The sequence below is a fragment of the Leuresthes tenuis genome, unplaced genomic scaffold (genome assembly GCF_036924035.1).
Source record: "Leuresthes tenuis unplaced genomic scaffold, fLeuTen1.0.hap1 SCAF_19, whole genome shotgun sequence".
In the NCBI taxonomy this organism is placed as follows: domain Eukaryota; kingdom Metazoa; phylum Chordata; class Actinopteri; order Atheriniformes; family Atherinopsidae; genus Leuresthes; species Leuresthes tenuis.
Genome location: NW_027325373.1, coordinates 4,644,619 through 4,665,293, shown reverse-complemented (window position 1 = coordinate 4,665,293; position 20,675 = coordinate 4,644,619). Strand labels below are relative to the sequence as shown.

General features: G+C 41.2%; 2 protein-coding genes across 2 annotated transcripts; both read left to right on the top strand.

Annotated features, from left to right (window-relative positions):
* The first annotated feature begins 526 nt into the window (after nucleotides 1-526).
* phpt1 (phosphohistidine phosphatase 1) lies at nucleotides 527-2,472 on the top strand. The gene is made up of 3 exons (XM_072372104.1): nucleotides 527-892; nucleotides 1,658-1,785; nucleotides 1,910-2,472. The coding sequence occupies exons 1-3, from the start codon at nucleotides 727-729 to the stop codon at nucleotides 2,000-2,002; spliced, it is 387 nt and encodes a 128-aa protein (XP_072228205.1). The 5' UTR covers nucleotides 527-726; the 3' UTR covers nucleotides 2,003-2,472.
* A 2,093-nt stretch (nucleotides 2,473-4,565) lies between these two features.
* Nucleotides 4,566-20,675, top strand: mamdc4 (MAM domain containing 4). The gene is made up of 29 exons (XM_072372577.1): nucleotides 4,566-4,683; nucleotides 6,187-6,279; nucleotides 6,384-6,545; nucleotides 7,749-7,874; nucleotides 8,019-8,252; nucleotides 8,407-8,532; nucleotides 8,828-8,983; nucleotides 9,715-9,818; nucleotides 9,986-10,141; nucleotides 11,261-11,351; nucleotides 11,440-11,553; nucleotides 11,840-11,932; nucleotides 12,012-12,149; nucleotides 12,234-12,373; nucleotides 13,839-13,947; nucleotides 14,029-14,133; nucleotides 14,690-14,824; nucleotides 14,966-15,093; nucleotides 15,852-16,068; nucleotides 16,165-16,302; nucleotides 16,596-16,723; nucleotides 17,055-17,145; nucleotides 17,556-17,705; nucleotides 17,798-17,923; nucleotides 18,009-18,133; nucleotides 18,284-18,386; nucleotides 19,770-19,960; nucleotides 20,063-20,128; nucleotides 20,640-20,675. Exons 1-29 carry the CDS (start codon nucleotides 4,632-4,634, stop codon nucleotides 20,673-20,675), a joined length of 3,633 nt encoding a protein of 1,210 aa, XP_072228678.1. The 5' UTR covers nucleotides 4,566-4,631.

Here is a 20,675-nt window from a genome sequence, read left to right as displayed (position 1 = left end):
CCTCCTCTGTTCAAATGTGTATTTTCCAGTTCTTATGAATATGTGCCATAAGTACCAAATAAAAAGCCCAGGTTAGCTACAGATGTGTCTGCTACCTGTGATGCAAACATTTTCATCAAATTTCGATTCATGTTTTTTTCTCACCTTGTATCTTTTTTATATCTGAGCTATATCTTAGTTTAGTCGTTTTATGTGGAATCAATATTTTTTTTTATCCCAGCTAGCCACGCTTCATGTATTGCTCTAGCATTGCCATTTGGACTACAACTACCAGAATGCGTGCCTTCATAGAAAAGGTGCGTTTCCTCTTGTAGCTTCCGCTCGGATTGTTTTGCCTTTAAAGTAAAAGCAGGTGTTTTTTTTTTTCCTTTTTTAAAAAACTTTATGCGAAACCATTTACAGCTATGTGTAATATAATATAGTTTTCTATCGTTTTGAAGATTAATTATTAGGGTCAGGAGAACACTTATCAAACAACTGGAAGTTCCGTGTTTTCAATGTCATTTATTCCGAAGTTTAAACCGGAAATGAGTTTATTGTTGCATAGAGCACATGCTTCCTTTCAGTAGTAGATACACTGCTTTCTTTTATAGCCCTGTGACGAACCTTCATGTTGTAATACAAAGAAGCAGGGTTTCTACATAGACAAACACGGAGTTTGTAGAAAAAATACGAGCCTTTGGTTTGTTGGTTGGTTTATTGGTGTGGGTGCTGAGAAGTTTGGAGATGTGCACACAGACGAAGGCTGCGGCTCTCATGGCCAACATACCCCAGGCAGACATTGACCCGTCTGGAGTATTTAAATACGTCCTGATCAGAGTCCATAGCCGGGAAGAGGGAGACGACTCGGAAGTGGATATCGTCCGAGGGTACGGCTGGGCTGAGTACCATGGTGAGTCCGGATTATCCCCTCAAAACATGTCGCATACACGTGTCAAATGCAAGTTATCTCGTGGAGAACGATCTATCATCGTAACCATCCCATAACTCATTCCCTCATGGAGGTTTTGATGTTCTGAGAGGCACCACCAGCTTACACTTCAAACCTGCCTGCTTGCTTGGGCCTTTCTGGGAGGAGTTTGCATGTTAACGCATGGCTTCCCATTGGGTGATCTGGTTTCTTTCCACAGTCTAAAGACAAGCTTGTTGTGTCTAACAAACACAACCCTGAACAGAAAAATGGATGGATGGATCGTGTCGCCAAGTTCAAGATCCTGTCTCTCTACCTCAGATGTCGTCACTATCTGGACCTTGTCCTGGTCACACAGACATTGCTCATTTTTCCTGCTTCCAGCACATATGCTGACAGTTCACTTTCTCCCTAATTTGTGCACCACATAAGAGACGCTGTAGGGTGATAATCAATATTACTCATGTAAATTGATGGAGGTTTGAAGATTCTGGCTGATCTGTGTCACTGGAAGGAAATAATGTTACATTTCAGACAGTAAACGGTAAATAAAAACGATAAGCGTCTGTTTAAATGATCTTCCACAGTAACTTTAAAAAATTGTTCATTTTCAAACATAAGACTTTCAGCAATCGAATATATTTTTTTTCAAGTAGTTATCAGCCTCTTGAAAAGGAAGAATGTATTATGAAAAAATAGTGTTTATACACTGTATTTGCTCACATTTTTTACGTCTCTATCTGGTAGCTGACATCTATGAGAAGGTTTCAGAGGAGCTGGAGAAGGGCGGCCACTTGGACTGCGAGTGTGTTGGAGGAGGGAGGATCAAACACGATCCACAGGCCAAAAAGATCCATGTCTACGGGTACTCCATGGTAAGAGAACCGGGCTGAATAAAAACTGAACAGGCATCAAATGTGTGGGAAATTGTTGCACGTTCGTGGCTGAAATCAAATGTTAATTTCTGCCTCTGATGGAAGATTTCAATTTTCATTCAAGGGATTTGGAAGAGCGAACCACGCCGTGACCACTGAGAAGCTGAAGGCTCGGTACCCAGATTATGAGGTCACCTGGGACAATGAAGGCTACTGAAATGAACTGAGTCCAGCCTCTGCTGGGCGCCCTTTTTCATGGACTGACATAATACTTCTCTGTGGCCCTTTATTAGTTGGCAGAACTTGACATTAACTAAATAAGTAATTTAGTTTGATCAGTGACCTTTTGAAACCCCATTACCTATCCGAGGCTAAGATCGACTCCAAGTGACCATAATTTAATCTGTTACAAGGCTTTTTTATGCTTAGAATTGAGTATAGAAATGACAGTTTTTCCAACACAATTTTATTGCATTTAGTTCTAAAACTGATACACGTCTTCCGTAGTAAATCAAAATTTTCATGGTGTGAAGATATGTTGGCGGTGACAGTTTTATAAATGGACAGTCTGACTTGTTTTAGAGTCACATACCCTCATAGATTAGACCTAATAATCCCAATATGTTATAAAATGAACCATGACCACTTCTTTGTGATGTGTGTTTCATAAATGTGTTCTAAAATCTGCTTCAAAGTTGTGCATGCTCCTTCCATTGCGGCTAGGAATCAGTCGGCGTCTTGCTAATTACTGTGGTCCGAGTTTAATGTGGGTGGTTTAAAACAAATGAAGCCATGATGACGCGGAGTGACCCGTGTCGTTTTACCTTTCAAGACCAAAATGGCATACATGTCGTATCAACATTTTCAATTATTTTAAAATGGTATTGATAAATATGAGAGCAAAGTCCATCATTTACAGTAAAAAATGAAGGTTTAACCACTCAAATGGTTTTCATTTAATGTTTATAAATGCAGAGTTTTAAATTTTCCTGAAAATGATCAGGTTTTACGAGGCTATTTTAAATTAAACCTTTGGTTTGACGGGGTAATTAGTTGACGGACGCATTCTTAAGTTGAAATGAAGATGTAGTATTAAAAGATTCCTTGATTTGCATGAATGATTTACTGTGCTGTGCAGTTTCCAAGCAGCATAACGACAATTGTAAACGCAGCAGTGGCATGGAATCACTGCACAACAGTGACTGAGACTGAAATTTATTTGCAGATGGTGTTTTCTCTGCTAGTTAAATTACATTTTAATTCATTCTAGTCCCTTTCATCTTTATTTGAATTTCAAAATGCCTGGGATTTTGCTCTGTCTCAGCCTCAAATATGTTTACATCAGATTTGCTTTATGTGTCACTCCCCATCCTCGCCTATTGTTATACACTCAATCTCCTCATAGCACTGCAGCATAGATCGAGTGGACGTGAGTAGGGGATGGTTGAAGTTCAGTGTGAAGTAGGCCTATTGGCTACAATATTGTCGAAGGCCAATGAAGCTCATTACATCACCATGGAACCCTTAACCGTGGACACATTTGTATACATTCACATGATCATACACTAAATCTCTCTACCCAGCACCCCACTGCTGAGACGTCCTCTTTTTCACAAACTCAAATCTGGTCACACAGTCTAAGACACAAAGCTGTTGTTTAGTTGTGCACCTAGTTGCTACCTGTTGAGCTAACTATACTGTTGCTCTTTGATGCGTAGTATGTACGGTAAAATTAAATATTTTGTTGAAAACAGCCACACGCTAATACTGTAACCAACATAATTCAACAACATGAGCCACCTGAATTTAAAAGGTTCTAGTCAGAAACTTGACAAAATGCTTTGAGTTCCCCAAGACTAGCATAGCATTCAGTGGTAGCAGTAGTCTGTTTGGTCACTTATAGGGCTGGAGGAAAAGCTTGAGGACCAGTGGTCAACCCCAGAGCTTGCATTTGACTTGCTCCGAGTGATTGTTACCAACTACGTCAAGCTCTTTTAATGATATTGTGTATTTATATGTACAATGGTACTTTTATTTAGTTCTCTACATATGACTTAAATTTAACCATTTTTATACACAAGTTCTCAAACACAGACAAAGAGAAAAGAGTTAGACAAAGTACATTTCAAAAGTTATACCTGATCATTATTTATTTAGTGAAACAACCAAAATATGTGAACTTGCACTGAACTTGAAACTGAAATTACATTCATTTGTTTTGAATCAATGAATTGACCATCAGGAGTGAGTGGGTCTCCTGTTTTATTTAAAGCAAGGATTATTTCTAATGTCGGCTGCATGTGCTTATTGAAGTGTAAGGCAGGATGAGTGCAGAAGACTCTTCAGGGCCTCGGGAAAAGATGTCTTGTCATTCTTGCTGGAAAAAATAACTGAATCATACATTCAACATCTAAAGGAAAATGTTGAAACATGTCCATGAGCAGCAGCTCGACAGGAAGCGGGTCATGCAGTGAGACAACCCTAAAGACACAAGCCCTTGTACCAAAGAATGGTCTAAGATGAATAAAGTTAATGTTTTGGAATGGCCAAATAAAAGTCCTGACCTTTGTCTTATAAAAATGTGGATCTTTTTCGTGAGCAATAAACAAACATGTCAAACTGTTTTTGCCTCATACAGTATGTCTTTGTTCCCTTCTTTCAAGCACCACCATTGTGCAACATACAGATGTCGTTTGGAGGAAATTATTTTATGATGGCTGGCTGCTGTTGCATGCTGGGTGATTTTAAAGTCCGTCTGTTATCTCCGAGAAGTAGAAGACGGTGTTGGCAAGTTTCTCCCAGCTTTGCTCAGACCTTCAACGGGATATTGTGGAAGAAGAAAAAAGATGGTACGGTTGAGGACTTCAGCCGTCCTTCTACTGTTGACTCTGCAGTGGGGTAAGAGCACATCTGTAACTGCAAAAGGTGTTTCACAACACTGCTAAGCAGAAATACTTAGTCTGTGGTATCATTTTATTAATAATCACTCAAACAAATAAGGGAGATACAATTTTGAGTTCTCCCCATCTTTTTAACAAACCTTTCAGTTGTAGTAAAACAAGGAACGGATTACAACTATACAAAAGAAATAAGAGCAAATAATACCCTAAAATTCTTTCAGGGTTAAGAATCACCTTCGATGTTCATGTCCCACATAGCTGAAATGTGGAGGTGTTTTCTACTATTCTGTTTGATCTCACATTCTCAGATGCATGTGTGTTTCCACCACTTGGATCACATAATCTCCATCTTTTTGTGGTAATTTGGGTGTTCGAACGACCTGGTAGTAATTTCCATATTCTACATTTAAAGGAACATCATGAGGGCATTTTATACACTGAATGTGTTGTCTGAAAAGTCTGCATATTATCACTGCATAAATGTCAAGGCCAGAGAGGCCATTATATATCAAAACTCACCCTTGTGAGGTGAGACAAAGAGAACGGTGTACTAAAAAGAAATGTTATCTTCACTCTGCCCAAATAAGTCAATGACTGCATACTCATGATATATCTCAGGTCTCAACACATGAAATATAGTAGAAGATCGTATGTGTGTGTGTGATATGATACCAAATAAAAGGTAAAGGGAGGCAACCACTCGCTGGAGAACTCTTGTGAATCTGCAGAGAGAAGGTTTGTGTGTTATTCTCCCCTTGCAAGTAAAATACTGAGGCCTTTGAGTGATTTCTTGGTTTTAAGCCGTTGTCTGTGAATGAATTTTCTAACGCGTGTGTTTGCATTTGGCTACAAACATACAGGTTTTTAACTCTTTTTTTCAACCTTTTTATCTTGTTTTCTGAACTATGACCTTGATTTATTTATTTGGAGGAAGGAAGATGCACTCTGGAAGTGTGGAAATATCCGGTACCGGATGTCACATATAAATTCCGACTGTTTGCACAAAATCCAGAGTTTTAATCAGAGACCTTTGGTTGGACGGATGGCATTCAGCTGACGTTAACAGGATTATTTCTCTCTGGCCTTTGAGCCTGTTACGTTGGGTCGTAAATCTTTGATGGTAAAGTGCCCTGATAGGCGAGCTTGAGGCTGAGTCATCTGTGAGATTTTATGCAATTTTCAGAAGCAAAGATGTTCGGATTTCTTCTGCAGCTTTGCTACTGCTTTTTCTGTCAATATGAAATATAGTATTTTTTTACATTATTACATTTGTGTGATGGCTGAAGTTACTCCACATCAGGATGCAGATTTCAGAACAGTACATTTGTTAGGTTTTTCTGTTATTTTCTTACCTGAAATACACCCATTAAAAATAAATGTCCACACACAGTCCACATGCTCTCACATCACCGCATCTCAGCCATCATCAGGAAATACATTTGCATGGTAGTCATGGTAACACAAACAATCAATTTTCTCTTTTATCTTGTCACTGGTTCAGCGGCTGGTGCTTGGGCTCCACGGTGTCAGACTCCTGAAGGGAAATGTGACTTTGTGTGTGATTGTTCTGACTGCAGTGATGAGCAAGACTGTGGTGAGTCAAAAGATTTTTATCAGTTAGTTAAGCGTTCCCTGTTTAGATCTGCTTTTAGTGCTAGTTACACAAACAGCTAAGAACTTCTTTTTAACCCTTTCAAGGCTACAGAGGAAAAGCTTTTGAGTGTGACTTTGAGGATGCAGGGATGTGTGGATGGACTGACCAGTCCACAAGTACAGCGTACACCTGGAAGAGACTTCAGAGAGGGGACATGCTGCCCGACAGCGGGCCATCTTCTGATTACACCACCGGTACAGCCACAGGTATCGTAAGGTGTTTTTATTCTCTTTGTAAATGCCAAAGGATCAATCAAGTGCTTTTTTTCTTTGTCTAAATGTTCTAAAACAGGGGAAAGAAGATTTATTTGGTAGTTCTAGCATATTTCTTCCAAATATTCTTCATTGCTCTGTGCTGGTCATTGAGTGGAGAATCTTTGCTTCAAATCAGGGATGTCCACATCTGGTCCTCGAGGGCCGCTGTCCAGCAGGTTTTAGATGTTTCCCTGCTTCAACATACCTGATTCAAATCAATGCATCATTAGCAGGCTTGAGCATAACTCAATAATGTTTTGAAGGGATCCATTTCATCTGAATCAGATGTGTTGAAGCAGGGAAACGTTTAAAACCTGCAGGACAGCGGCCCTCAAGGACCGACTTTGGAAATCCCCGCTTTAAATACAACAGTCAGTGATTTTTGTGGGGATTCCTAATTAAATCTCCATGCAAATATGAGACGTTTTTCTGTGACATGGAGTGATTTTCACTGTCAATGATTTCTCCATGACTGTGAGTTTAGTTGGAACATGTATCTCCACTAACCCGAAGAAAAGAAGGTTGATGGATTATTAAGATAAAGTTCTATACAAAAACCTTGAGAAAATTAAATTGGATTTCTTTAAAAATTGCTAAGGAAACATGGAATAGGTTCAATGTTTTATGGCAAAAACAGATTTTGTTAATTTCTAAGGAGCTTTAAAGTGAATATCTGGTCTGAGCTCTTTTATTCTTCAACACAGCCTGAACCCTCTGAGACGAGCTTTCTGTCATTTCTTTAAGGAGTCTTCAGGAATAGTTCTCCAGGCTTCTTGAAGGACATCCCAAAGCTCTTCTTTGGATGTGGGCTGCCTTTTGTTCCGTTCTCTGTCAGATGATCCCACACTGCTTCAATAATGTTGAGGTCCGGGCTCTGGGGAGGATTCATCCCTCCATAAGACCTGTTGCCACTGATTTTCAGTCCACTTCTTGTGTCATTTGGCATAGCTCAGCCTTTTTTCTAATATGACTAACGGTCCATTGTCTGTGTTAGTATATGTCTGAATAGTTTTATTATGCTTCATAGTGTTTGTTCTCTTTTGCACTACCTGTCATATAACTCTAATTATGATTGTAGTAAGACAGCTTGATTGGTGCAGAAATTTTAACAGCCTGAAATGTAAAAGTTCGCTTTTATTATTGCTCGTCACATAGGTTGGTTCGTAGCCGTGAGTGCGGTGAGGGAAGAGTCTGTGAAAAGTGCAGTTTTCACCTCTCCAGTGATGAAACAGTCTGCACCAACATGCCGTCTGCGTCTCAGATATTTTCTGTGGGATTCAGGTAACGACACACAGCCTGCAGTTACCAGCTTCTCGGAACTGTTAATGCACAATTTTAAAGAAAAGATGTCATTTTCCAAACTATACCAACCATTTTTATGTACATGTAATTTTCGTTCCTAGTGAATTGTTTGTTACATCACAGGTCACACAGGTCTGGGCTCTGCCCCCCTGTGGGCATCCATCCTTCACCCGAACTCACAAGAGGCCGTAGTTTGGCGTCCTGAGGCCTCCACTATTCGCGTCTGGAAGGAAGACACTATCTTTCTTGGCCGCATTCCTTCAACCTTTCAAATCCGTCTTCACTCGCAGCGCTTAGAGGGACGAAGAGGAGATGTGGCCATAGACCAGCTGGAGTTTCTAGACTGTGCTCTGCCCTGTGAGTCCCTCCTTATCTTACAGCGTTTCAGTCATCTGTGGAGCCCCAAAAGCAATTAATCACAACAAAATCAGTATGAAGCAACATCTCTGACAATTAAAATTGCAGAGCCACAAACATGTGATGTAGTTTATTTTTCTCATGACATCATCAGTACCACTTCCTGGGAATGAGTGTCCAGAAGGGATGGTGAACTGTTCCCGTGGGGGCTGCGTGGAGCAGCGGCAGGTTTGTGATGGCAGCGATGACTGCGGCGATGGGACTGATGAGAAAAATTGTGGTGAGAAATGAAACGTCATCTGATGAGCTGACAGGTTACACATTAATACAAGACTTGTGGTGAAGGGGAAAAAAGCACTGCCTAATAACATGGAAATTTCCACTGGACTGCATTGTTGATGGAGAGTTTTTCCAGATTTTGGCACGTGATGATGTTACATAAGCCAGTCATATTAGCTAAAAGAAAAAAAAGTCTTCCTGAGTGGTTAACGTGATGACATCTGAGAAATGTACATCCATTCTGGTTGAGATCATCAGTTAGTACGAGCTGTGTGTGTATTTATTAGAGTCTCCAGATGGATACCGCCTCTGTGACTTTGATGAGGATCTGTGCGATTGGGACCTGCGGTCACTTTCTAAACTAAAATGGATGAGAACAAATCAGGAGGAGATCTCTCGAACAGATCCGTGGAAAGGTCCAGGCAGAGATCACTCCAAAAACACTGCTACAGGTATCCTATTCTGAAAAATTATAGCACATTCTGTCCTACTCTAGTTTCACGGTTTGAACCTCATTGTTAAAACTGGAGATCAGCCAGAGTCTAGTTTAGACTCGTCTTACACCACTTTATTCACAGTATACTTAACACCGCTTCCTAAAATATCACTGCCCGTGACAGCTGTAAGTGTGCAAATATTTATCAATTGAAACAAAAGTAAATCCTAGTTTTTAAAAAAGTTGGGACTCTGAGTAAAATGTAAATAAAAAACAGTTATTTCATTCGCAACAGAACGCAGAAAGCAACGCTTTTAACATGTCTCACATGTTGATTGGTAACAGATCCGTAACATGATCAGGTATAAAGAACACCTCAAAAAGGTAGAGTCTCTCAAAAGTAAAGCTGGGCAACATTCTGCAGAAAAACAGTCTACTAATCGTGGAGCCATTTCAGAATATTTTGAAAAGACTTTAAATATTCCTTCATCTGCAGCGCACAAAATAATCAAAAGACTCGAAGAAAGTGAGGACATTTCTGTGTGCAAGGGACATGATTATCTTCAGGCCGTCATTAAAAACAGACAGTTTTTAACAACAGTCTCTTTCATTGTTCTATTGTGAATAAAATATTAGTTTATGAGATTTGTAAATGGTTGCAGTTCATACTTTTATTTATTTACTCAATTCTTTAAAATTGGGGCTGTAAATAGTCTTGATTTAAAATAATTCTTAATTTTATGGCAGGCCATTTCCTATATGTCACTGTCCCTGATGCTGGTCTCACAAATGACTGGGCTGCTTTCCAGAGTCCCTTTCTTCAGCCCACCAAGAGCTCACATCCATGCAAGGTGAGTCATATGATTAGTCCTTTTTTTGTTTGCTTATCTCTTTTTTATCAAAATTTTAGATTTTATTTTGATAGAAAATTGCATTTTTGAACAGTGATATTGATAATAATTTAAATTCTGAACAAATCATGATTTGTTTTATTCATTGACTTATTTTTTTGCTGTAGATGGTGATGTACACTCACCAGTTTGGGCCGAGGTCCGGCGGTTTGACGGTGTTGGTGGCAGATCGTCACATCCACCCGGTGTGGGAAAGAGGCGGCGCTCTGGGTGACCTCTGGGTGAAGGCTGAGGTTGAGATTGTAACCGACTCACCTTTTCAGGTAAGAATTTCTCATAGGTGAGTTTGATAATGATGCTGGTACATATAACATACGTAACACTTGTCAGTTTGTGGTCAGAAACTACATGGTACTTTTACAACAAGGTAGATTTATTATGTAAGCTGAAGGTTTGGATTTAATGTCGAAAGACAAACCATTCAATTCTCAGAATTATTCAAGTACAAAGCCCGACTAATAGCATATGCTTAAGGTGAGTAGTAACAGTTAATGTTTTAGAATAACTATCATAAGGCTGAGGTGTGTCAAATAGCACAAAAACTAGATTTAAAACCAGTGGAAACAGGTCTTATCGAGAGATGAATCCTCCCCAGAGCCCACACCTGTTTCACATGTTTCAGTCTAAGTTTGTAATATAGAAAGAAATGAAGGCTGGCTGAAGACTTCTGAACACCACTGTAAGGTCACAATCCATCATCTTTCTATCTTTTTGAGATGCTATGCAATGCATCGCCCCTCTTTCCCCATACAAAGGAAACACAGTGTCTAAAATATAGCGCCAGAGAGGCAGTGATTTGACTTTTAACCCCCTCAGATTCATGTGAGGAAGCAGCTAGTTTAGGTCAGTTTAATGTGGCAAACAGCAACGAGTGGATGTACTCGACAAAGCAGAGCTGAGTCAGTAAATTTATACCAGATTCATAGCAGGACATCTTCACTGGGCTTTATCAGAGTTGTTCCAAGATGGCTTAAGTTACATGCAAGTTCCTTCTGATATCCTTGGATTGAGTTTAGCAACTGTTTAACATCTTTGTTTCTATACGTTGTGGCTCTATTGGCCTTTTCTTTCTTCTGACAGTGGAGACAGACAGGACGCCTAGAGCCTCCTTATAAAAGACAGCCTGACAGTTGAGAGGATATGAGTTTTAAAAAATCCCAATAGTATTTTAGATTTCTGACTTCAATTGCATTCAGATAGATCCAATTAATAATTTCATGCAATGTTCAGGTTTACACTCATATTTCAGAAAATCTAACACCTTGAAAAACGTTTGTTTGGAAGCTTTGAGTGTCTTTTGGGTTTTGATTCAAGTGTGTTTTCTAATAGTTAAAATTTAAATGTAAAATTACTTTTCTTCTCCTGTGTTGAAATTCGTGCAGATCCTGATAATGGCAGCAATCAGAGACTTTGAATACGGAGGTATCGCTGTTGACAGCATTGTGTTGTCTCCTGAATGCCGCTTGTCAGCAGGTATGCTTTTTATGGCCCTTGTGCAAGAAATGTAAATGGACATCCCCTCTGTTATACTAAACCTCTCTCATATTCTCCCTTTGAATAGAAAATAACTCCCTGGAAAGCTTCCCTAAACCCCCTAAGCATCCATGCACGGCGCCGGATAAGATCTGTGACTTTCATCCTGACTGTGCAGGAGAAGAGGATGAGGCCAAATGTGGTGAGTGTATTCATCCTGCTCACTCATTTATCAACTGCTCTGTAAGGTATCAAAGGCTCCGATTTTTTTCAGATTTGATCAGGGCTGACTGAAGCATAGGAGAATCTGCTTGTCTCAGAGCCTGTCATTAGGTGCCTCAAAGGGCAAACTGCAAACAGCTGGTGCAAAAAACACGTTTCTAAAATACTGATTCTGATAGAAAATCCCACCAGTTTGTCAGGTTGGTGAAAGTGGAACCGAGTTCTGGTACTGAATGTGTGTGTCACTTCATGAATCATCTCCTCAGGGGATTTCTCGTACACTGAGGGCAGCTCAGGCTGGACTGACGCCAGCATTGGGAGTCAAGGTTGGCTGCTGCATGAAAATTCCACAACCAAAGGTACAAACACTTCGATCTGTTCCAGATTTATTAATAAATACTGATTTAAGTAATGTCTTAACATTTGTCTGTCTCATAGAGGAGTACCTGTACGTAGCTGAGGCTCCAGGACAGCAGATGGCTGAGGCCCAGACGAGGACCCCCCTCCTGGGCCCCACCGGTCCTGCCTGTAACATGAGCTTTGACTTTGCACTCACTGGAAGCTCCGATCATATTGGTAACTTATAAGCCAACATGTCCAAACTGTTGCCATTTGCCAGGATAAACATATAGTGAAACTCTATTTATGTTTCTGCTGTAGGTGAGCTTTCAGTCAGGGTGATTGACAGCTTGCTGGGCATTGGGCCCAAACTGTGGGAGTTCAGTGGGAAGACGGGAACAGAAGAGGGGGCCTGGCAGCACGCTGATATTCTTATTGGAGTCAGGAAACATCGCTTCCAGGTCTTTTTTCTGAGCTGTTTTGCAAGCTCATTAAGTCATCATCTCCTCATTTGATCTCTTTGTACTTATGTTGAAATGAACCCTGGTTGTAATCTTTTATGATGAGACACGAGTCACAGTTTGCCACAAAAATAGGATTCTGAAACTTTGCTAATTATGTTTATCCCATCCTGAAATTCTTCTTACCTGCCTCAACCCGAAACATACTTTTAATATCCAGTTCAGGTTAAGAAACAAGGCAACAAGAGGAAAAATGTGTCTGACATTTTTAGATAGTTATAGTCAAACCTCAGATTTAAGAGGAGCAATGTGCTTTTTGTCAGAGTCGTGAAACACTGGACAGACTCCACTAGTCTTCATGTGTTGACTTAGAAAAAGCTTACAAATACGTGTTTTGTGGTGCCCCGATAGAAGTGCTTCAGTAGGGCTTTTAGCCCTTTGCTTATGGTCTCTGAGGCTGTGTGCAGCCAAAATGAGAGCGTGGTTCACACTGCTGGCAGTAAGTCAGGCTCATTTCCAATTCCACCAGGTCTGCCCTTTGTTAGAGATTCTGTTCATAACCTTTATGTGCAGAAGCCAGGGGCTGACGAGTTTCTTGTTTGGTCACCTTTGGATTACATCTTTGCTTTTTGCATGATCTGGTCCTGTTGGCTTCATCAAGCAGAGACCTCCAGTAGGCCCAGGGGTGGTGTGCAAACAAGTGTGAAGAAGTCAGGATGGGAATAAGCCTCTCCATGTCTGAAGCCATGGCCTTGGTGAGAAAAGGGTGGATTTTCCAGTCTGTGCCTGGAGGGACTCACTGCCTCAAATGGGGGAGTTTCTATATTTCAGGGCCTTGTTTGCAAATGAGGGCAGAACAGCGCATGAGACTGACAGGTGGGAGGGTGCAGCATCTGCTGTGAGGTTGACCAAATAAGAACCTGTCGACATGAAAAGAGAGCACAGCCAAAAGGAAAAGCTGCTGATTTACCAGATCATCTGCATTCAAACACTCATTATTTTGGTCATTACCCACAGCTTCAGTCAGGAGCTGTGGTTAATGACTGAAAGAACTGGACTGCAAATACAATCAAATAAAATAAGCTTCCTCATTTCTTGGCTGGCCTCATCCTTGGGGAATAGGGTTTGGACCTCAGCCATCCAGGAAGGTCTAAGAGTAGAGACAATATGCTCCTCTGCATCAAATTCTGCAAGCTGAGGTGATTCAGACTTCTAGTTGTGGTTTCTTCTAGATGCTTACCAGGGGAGGTGTTTTTCCACATGTCCCTAGAAGAAGGTCTTTGAGCAGACACAGGACTTGCTGGAGAAATTGCATTTCTCGGCCGGCCTGGAAATGCCCCAGTTTGTTCCTAAAAGAGGTGGAGGAGGTGGCTGGAGAGAGAGAGGTTCAGGGAATCTCTGCTCAGATTGTCAAGTTGCTCATCTCATCAGAGCTCTTCTGTTTCCCTGTTCTAATCTTTACCAGCTGGCATTCGAAGCTCGTGCTGTGAAACTCTATCCGCACGCCAATATCAAAGTGAAGAATGTTCACTTCTTCAGCTGCCATGCTCAGTATTCTCCATCTGCACCAACCGGTGAGTTTCGAGACTTTTTCTGCATATCTTAACATTTTACCTCAACATGTCTTAGAACTTTAAACTTTTTTGGGGGGGCAGGACTGTCGTGTAGCTTTGAAGATGGACTGTGTGGATGGTACCAGGACAACAGTGACAACTTTGACTGGACAGTTCTCAGTGGGATGGACCACACCCTTGGTATTGGTAAGCTCATCTAAAAACAAAAACAACATCTTTAAGAAGCATTTATCAATGTTTTCTTTCTGTTTCTGACATCTCAGACACATACAGTTCTGTCCCTTTTTTCTTCATCTTTAAAAGACAGATCTGCCAAATCATGTTTCATTTTCTGTCAACTTTCCATTTCACACACATGTAGAAATAATGGTCACAGTCAATGTTACAATGTTAGCAGACTTCTCACAACATTTAAAAGCCACTCTTGTATTGAGGATACCAACTTGACGAACCATATAAAGTCAAAGTTCACATAAGAATATCTGTTTTTTGTTTTTATTGATCATAACTTCTTCTGATGTAGGGTTTTTTTTTATGGTAAAAATTACACATTTAAAACAATCCTAATTCAATATTTAGCCCAAAAACTTTTTTTCTCAAATCTGACATTTGGGAATCTGCCAGACTTTCCCCATGATGATCAAACTCACTTTTTGTCTGTTTATTTTAAGGCGACACTTGTGTCCCTGTTGCTGTTGAAATGTTGTAAAAGTTTCTGCTCTATCTCTGTGCTGATGCCCAGGCAGAAGCCTCGCTGTGGACATGTGGAGTCCTTCTCTGCGTGGTGCATTTGGGCGCTTGATATCATTTCCACTGTCGGCGGGTCAGTCAGATCGCTGCCTGACCTTCTACTACAAACTTTATGGGCCAAACACAGGTGATCACATGCTGACCAACGTGGTTAAAAATGGCCATGTTGTTGCTTCTTTACCTGATAGAAACTAAAATTAATTTCATTCACTTCTGCATCTTTTCTCATGGGTTCTCTTCTCTTCTTCTGCTTCCTGATCCCATGCAGGTGTCCTGAATGTGAAGCTGACTGATAACAATGGTTATGAGCTCATCCTGTGGACCCGCAGTGGAGCTCATGGCAACGTGTGGCATGAAGCACACTGCCCGGTACCCCACCAGCTCACAAGATTTCAGGTGAGCGAAGTTATTATTATGAAGAAGAAGGTGAAGAAGGAAGAAGAAGGTTTGGACAATATGATTTAAGTTCATGGAGAAACTCTCCCCCCATGTGATGAATCAAACAAATCACTGCCTGTTATGAGGTGCAAATGGCGATCGCCTTCTTCTTCACGGGCCCAGGTGTTTGCTGACATGTCCGACACTCCACCTCCCGGTGACGGCGTCACCGGAATAACTCACAGGCTTCCTTGCTTGTTGCTTTGTGGAGCTATTTATTGTGCCCCCTTGCTCCCCACATGTGTGTTCAGTGCCCAAAAAAAAAAAACATTCTGTACAGATCTTTACATTTGAGCCCACATCAGCTCCAGCTGTTACATCACTCCCAGTCATTCATCGTCCTCATATCCACGCGTTCCCTTCCTCCTCTGAAAGGGCTCAAAGGGATCTTAATTAAGCTCATCCCCCATAATCATCACACCTCCAACATAACAGATTCCAGATCAGCACCCATCAGTGCCAGTGATGTCACATTCTCCATGACTACCCAACCCAAACCCACAGACTAGTAGGTGTGCACCCCTAATATTCTGCAGACTGCAGATCAGGTCCTGGTGAATGAGGGACGGGTTCACTCCGTCACACTGCCGCTTTGACAAACTGCATAAGAGTCTTTAGCCTGCAGTAGCAAAAATAATGAAGACAATGACAAAATTGACCTAATATTGTTATAGTCCTTTTCAAGTCACCTTGTCCAAATTCTAACCTACCAACAGCTGATGTTTGAAGCAGTTCGCTCTGGTTTTGACGGGCGGCTGGCTATCGATGATGTGACGTTATTGGATGGTCCCTGTTCCATACCAAGGCTGTGTTCCTTTGAGAGCCAACAGTGTGGGTACAGCAGCTATGGTAGAGTCAACTGGCTGCACCACAGCGGACACAGCAGCACGGCGACTGGACCTAAAACTGACCACACTCTGGAGACTGAAATGGGTCAGAGAGAGTCTCATCAGATAAAAGTAATATTTGACCATGCAGGCAAAGTGGACAAGGGAGAACTTTGATCATATTTGTCTGGTCTGTGTTCAGGTTTCTACATGATGGTTAACACTGGAGCCGCCATCCTCCCCCTCGGCACCACCTCAGTCCTCACCTCCCCAGTTCGCCAAGGAATCGTCAAAACAGAGTGTCTGCATTTCTGGTATCATATGGGAGGAGAGAACCCTGGTGCGGCACCTTCACGCACAAAACACATACAGAATCCAAATTCATGTAAAAAAAAAAAAAGAAAGTACACCCTCTTTCAATAAGGAAGTTTTACATATCACATTTGAATCAAGAGTACATTGATGGTTTGTGCTGTTCTTCATCTAAGGCTGTATTTATCTGACTTTAAGCTTGTAAGTAACCAAAATACTTTTATTATCTCCTGATACACAAAACCTTATAATGAAGAGGGTGTACTTTCTCTTTCACATGACTATAGGACAATCTAAACTGCCTTTCTGTGTACTTTACAGGTTCTCTTACTGTGTATATGAAGCCTGTGAAAGGAGAGCGGGTGAAGGTCTTCTCTGACAGTTTGAATCAAGGTGATGTCTGGCGCCATGGCAACGGCAACATCTCAAGCGGCCTTGTGGACTGGCAGGTACTATGCGGAGGCAGAGGAGCACAGCCGGAACAATTATGGACTTCTCATGTGGCCGGTTATGAAAACTAATAGGGGATCATTACGCTTTTTCTCCATAAATTTGCTTTCATTGAACTATTACATAAGCTCTGAAATATGAAAATGTGAATTCTGTTTTAGTTTCCTGTGTAAGGAGATGCACTTTCTGACACAAGCAGACTTTCATGTAACCCAAATATCATCACAATCCACAGACTTCTCAGGAGAATTTGTGTAAAAGCAACTAGCTACGTGGGAACCTTCTCATGTTTGTCACTGAAGCTGATAAGGGTGAATTATTGCTCCACAGTTGGAGTTTGAGGTGGTCGGAGCCGGGGGCAAAGACACTCACGTTGCAGTCGATGACATCTTTCTCTCCGCTCACGCATGTGAAGATCAAGGTTTGTATTCATCTGGATCATGAAAATGAAGACGAGACAAATCAGAGCTTTAGATCAGTGTTCAGATTCATCTGATACAAAAAAAAAAAAAAACTCTTTGTAACAGGTCAGTGAGATTTGGAAATGTTGGCATTTGCCTCACATAGATTAATTTTATTGCACTGGTTTGAGTATAAATATAAAAGCACGTTCTGAACACAAATCAATGCAATGCAATAGTCTGCACAAACAAAAAAACACTTAACTGTCAGTTACTGGTCCAACGAAAGGCTACACAGAAAGCAATATTTAGAGACATTATTCAGTAGTTTCCATATGAGAAGCAAAGCTGTACCAGTAGAGCTTGACAACAGCATACAGATGCATTTGCTTTTTGTTTGTATCTATTTTTGTTCTGTTAACTATCTCAGGTTTCAAGTGCAGCCTGGAGAGAGGGATGTGCAGTTGGACCAACACCCAGAACACTAATGTAGACAAACTGGACTGGGAGCTGACAAGTCAGGAAGAAGAGCAGCATTACCCCACCCCGGCTGGAGACCATACTCTGGGCACAGAAAAAGGTGAACCAGAGGAACAGCAACAGGGATTTTTTGGGGGGCTGCACAAAATTGTTCAGGTTAAATGACTGCTTTCCTTTTCTTTTTTCCTTCAGGCCACTTCCTCTTCTTTCCAAGCAGCAATAGAACGGCAGCCAATGAAAATGCTCAGCTATTGAGCCCTCACCTACCGCCGACTAAAGGCACCTGTCTGAGATTCTGGGCCTACAAACCCGACTCGTGTAAGAATGAATGTTGAAAATTGACTTCAGTGTGTGGCTCGCCTGTGTGTGACAAGCATCGTGTTTCTTTTCACAATGTGTGCAGCCAACAGTCAGCTGAAGGTGTGGAGACTCTCGGGAGGTCGTCTTCATCAGCTGCTGGATGTGAGCGAGCTGCGGGCGCCGTGGAGACGCTTTGATGTTAACATCACATCAACTGAGGAGTACCAGGTCTGGCAAAACACTGAACCTTACTGACTCTGTTCACTTTCTGCACGTCATCCATGCTGTGCAGTCATCTGGATGTAATAGTGCATGCGTGTTCAGACAAAAATGTCACAACTACTGTCTGTGCTGTCGTCTCATGTTTGCTGTGAACAGATTGTGTTTGAAGGAATCAAAGGAACATCAGGTGTTGTAGCTCTGGATGACATTGAATACACGATTGGTATCAACTGTGCTAACATAGCCACAGATTTTACAGGTAAGAATTGAAGTCTCAACTTCAACTCTAAATTATATGGTTTGTGCCAATGGTTTTCCATTCTATTTATGCTCATGACTGATCGTTTTGTGTTTGTGCTTTTACAAATAATTACAAAAAATGACATATCACATGCAGAGAAAGTATGTAAAGAACTGCTTCCATTGGAATTAATAAGATAAGTAGCAACCAGGTGCTACTAACCCAGTGCACTTGATTAACTGATCATCAGTAAGTGTGAGCAGCTCTGCGAAAGCAGAAGTTTAGTCAGTTTGCTGCTCTGGAGCATTCAGGTGTGTGTTAACACAATGCCAAGGAGGAAAGACATCAGCAACTGTTGCTGCCCATCAATCTAGGAAGGGTTATAAGGCCATCATTCTGCCGATAGATTAATTCTCAAGTGGAAAACATTCAAGATAGTTCATCTTCCCAAGAACGGATCCAGCAAGTTCACCCCAAGATCAGTGCAATGCTCAGAGAAAACACCCAAGAGCTACATCTCAGACTCGACAGGCCTCAAGGATGACTTGTTTTGAAGGGTTTCAGGAGAAAGCCTCTTCTCTCTAAAAAGAACATGGCAGCACAGCTTAGGTTTGCAAAGCTGCATCTGAACAAACCACAAGACTTCTGGAACAATGTCCTTTGGACAGAAGAGTCCAAAGTGGAGATTTTTGACAGGTTTGGTGCAAACTGAACTCCTCAAACCCGTCAAGTACGGTGAGCTGATGGTTTGGGCTTGTTCTGCAGCCACAGGACATGGACACCTTGCAGTCATTGAGTCCACCATGAACTCATCAACAGGAAAATGAGTCCAAGCACAGGAGCAAATCTGCAACAGAATGTCTGAAGAAGGAAAAAATCAAGGCGTTGCAATGGTTCAGTCAAAGTCCAGACCTCAACTTGCTGAAATGCTGTGGCGGGACCTTTAGAGAGCTGTATATAAATATAAATACATATCTCCAAACCTCTCTTAACCGAACTGACGTTGTGGAAAAGAGCAGCAATGACAATCGTTTCAGAATACAGGAAACGATTGTCATTGCTGCTAAAGGTGATTCTACAAGCTGATGAATCATGGGGTGTGCTTAGTGTTATCAGTTTCTGCATTTTGACTTTTTGTTAAATAAATAATGACCCGTCGTTATTCCTCTGAGGTTGTGTTCATTCCATCACAACTGCCCCGACACTCCTCAACACAGCTATCAGTGTTGAATACTTTCTAAGAATTGAATTTACAAATAGAAAAGCCTACATTGATGTAAAGTGATTTAGATATATTATAGATATAATAGATATATTTTGGATATAGAGAAATGACATTGTCATCAGCACAGTCTCTAGTGAGCTTTAAATCACTGTAAATGCTTTTCATCGCTTCTTTAGCCTCACAAAAAGGAGACGACGCAGGAGGGATTGCAGCATCTGTGATTGTGGTCCTGCTGCTGATTGGCACGTTGATCGCCCTCCTGATCTACTACCTGCGAACACGTCAGAAATTTAACGCCGCGTCCACTGCACCATCTTCCTCAGACGGCGGTGGTTTTTCTAATCAGATTTATGAATCAGACCTCACAGTGAGTTCGTCTGGTATTTAAACCTTCGACAACACCGAACTACACACAGCTGCGTGTCACCTTTGGCTGTCTAATTAAGAATCATTCATATGTGCTTTTCAGGTGGACCGTGTGGCGATTCCTCCAGCAGAGAATCCTCCAGTGGAAGCCGAGTTCAATAATGTTTCTGTGAGTTTACACACACAATATGTGTTAGATTTAGTTTTACTCGATGTAGAGACAATATTCTGAGTCCTGCATGTGCTTGGTGTTTATTGTTAAAAAAGTTGATATAGTTACAAAGCAAAGATTATCTTTGACCACAAGAGGGCAGAAAGTAGACAAGACAACACCAAACACTATCAACAGAGGAAACTATTCCATGATTCTGTTTTCATCTGCTGTATGTAAAAATGTTCAATGATTATTTAGTCAGGTAGATAAAAGCCACTGAAACCACAGACTACCTTGTTGGGGTCCTTATCAGCAGCCATTTTACACTTAATTGAGACTTAATTCAAAAGGGAATGATTATATCTTATATTGGATCTTTAAACACACTTTGGTTTTTAAGGTATTGTAAAAAGAGCGATGCACCAAAGTTGACCTTTTCACTAACAAGTTTAAAGTTTGTTCTAAATATATGTAAGGAAAGATGAAAGTTATGCTGACAGACTCTTTTCCGTGTCTCTTCCTGCAGCTCTCTGAGGGGATCAGAGGGAGGGAGGTAGCCTGA

What these genes read in the sequence shown, in the direction of transcription:
- mamdc4 (XM_072372577.1), top strand. Translation starts at nt 4,632, where the DNA reads ATGGTACGGTTGAGGACTTCAGCCGTCCTTCTACTGTTGACTCTGCAG. An exon ending in TATGGGAGGAGAGAACCCTG is followed by an intron (nt 16,303 to 16,595) that starts GTGCGGCACCTT and finishes TGTACTTTACAG; the next exon opens with GTTCTCTTACTGTGTATATG. An exon ending in CATAGCCACAGATTTTACAG is followed by an intron (nt 18,387 to 19,769) that starts GTAAGAATTGAA and finishes TCGCTTCTTTAG; the next exon opens with CCTCACAAAAAGGAGACGAC.
- phpt1 (XM_072372104.1), top strand. Translation starts at nt 727, where the DNA reads ATGTGCACACAGACGAAGGCTGCGGCTCTCATGGCCAACATACCCCAG. An exon ending in CGGCTGGGCTGAGTACCATG is followed by an intron (nt 893 to 1,657) that starts GTGAGTCCGGAT and finishes TCTATCTGGTAG; the next exon opens with CTGACATCTATGAGAAGGTT. An exon ending in ATGTCTACGGGTACTCCATG is followed by an intron (nt 1,786 to 1,909) that starts GTAAGAGAACCG and finishes TTTTCATTCAAG; the next exon opens with GGATTTGGAAGAGCGAACCA.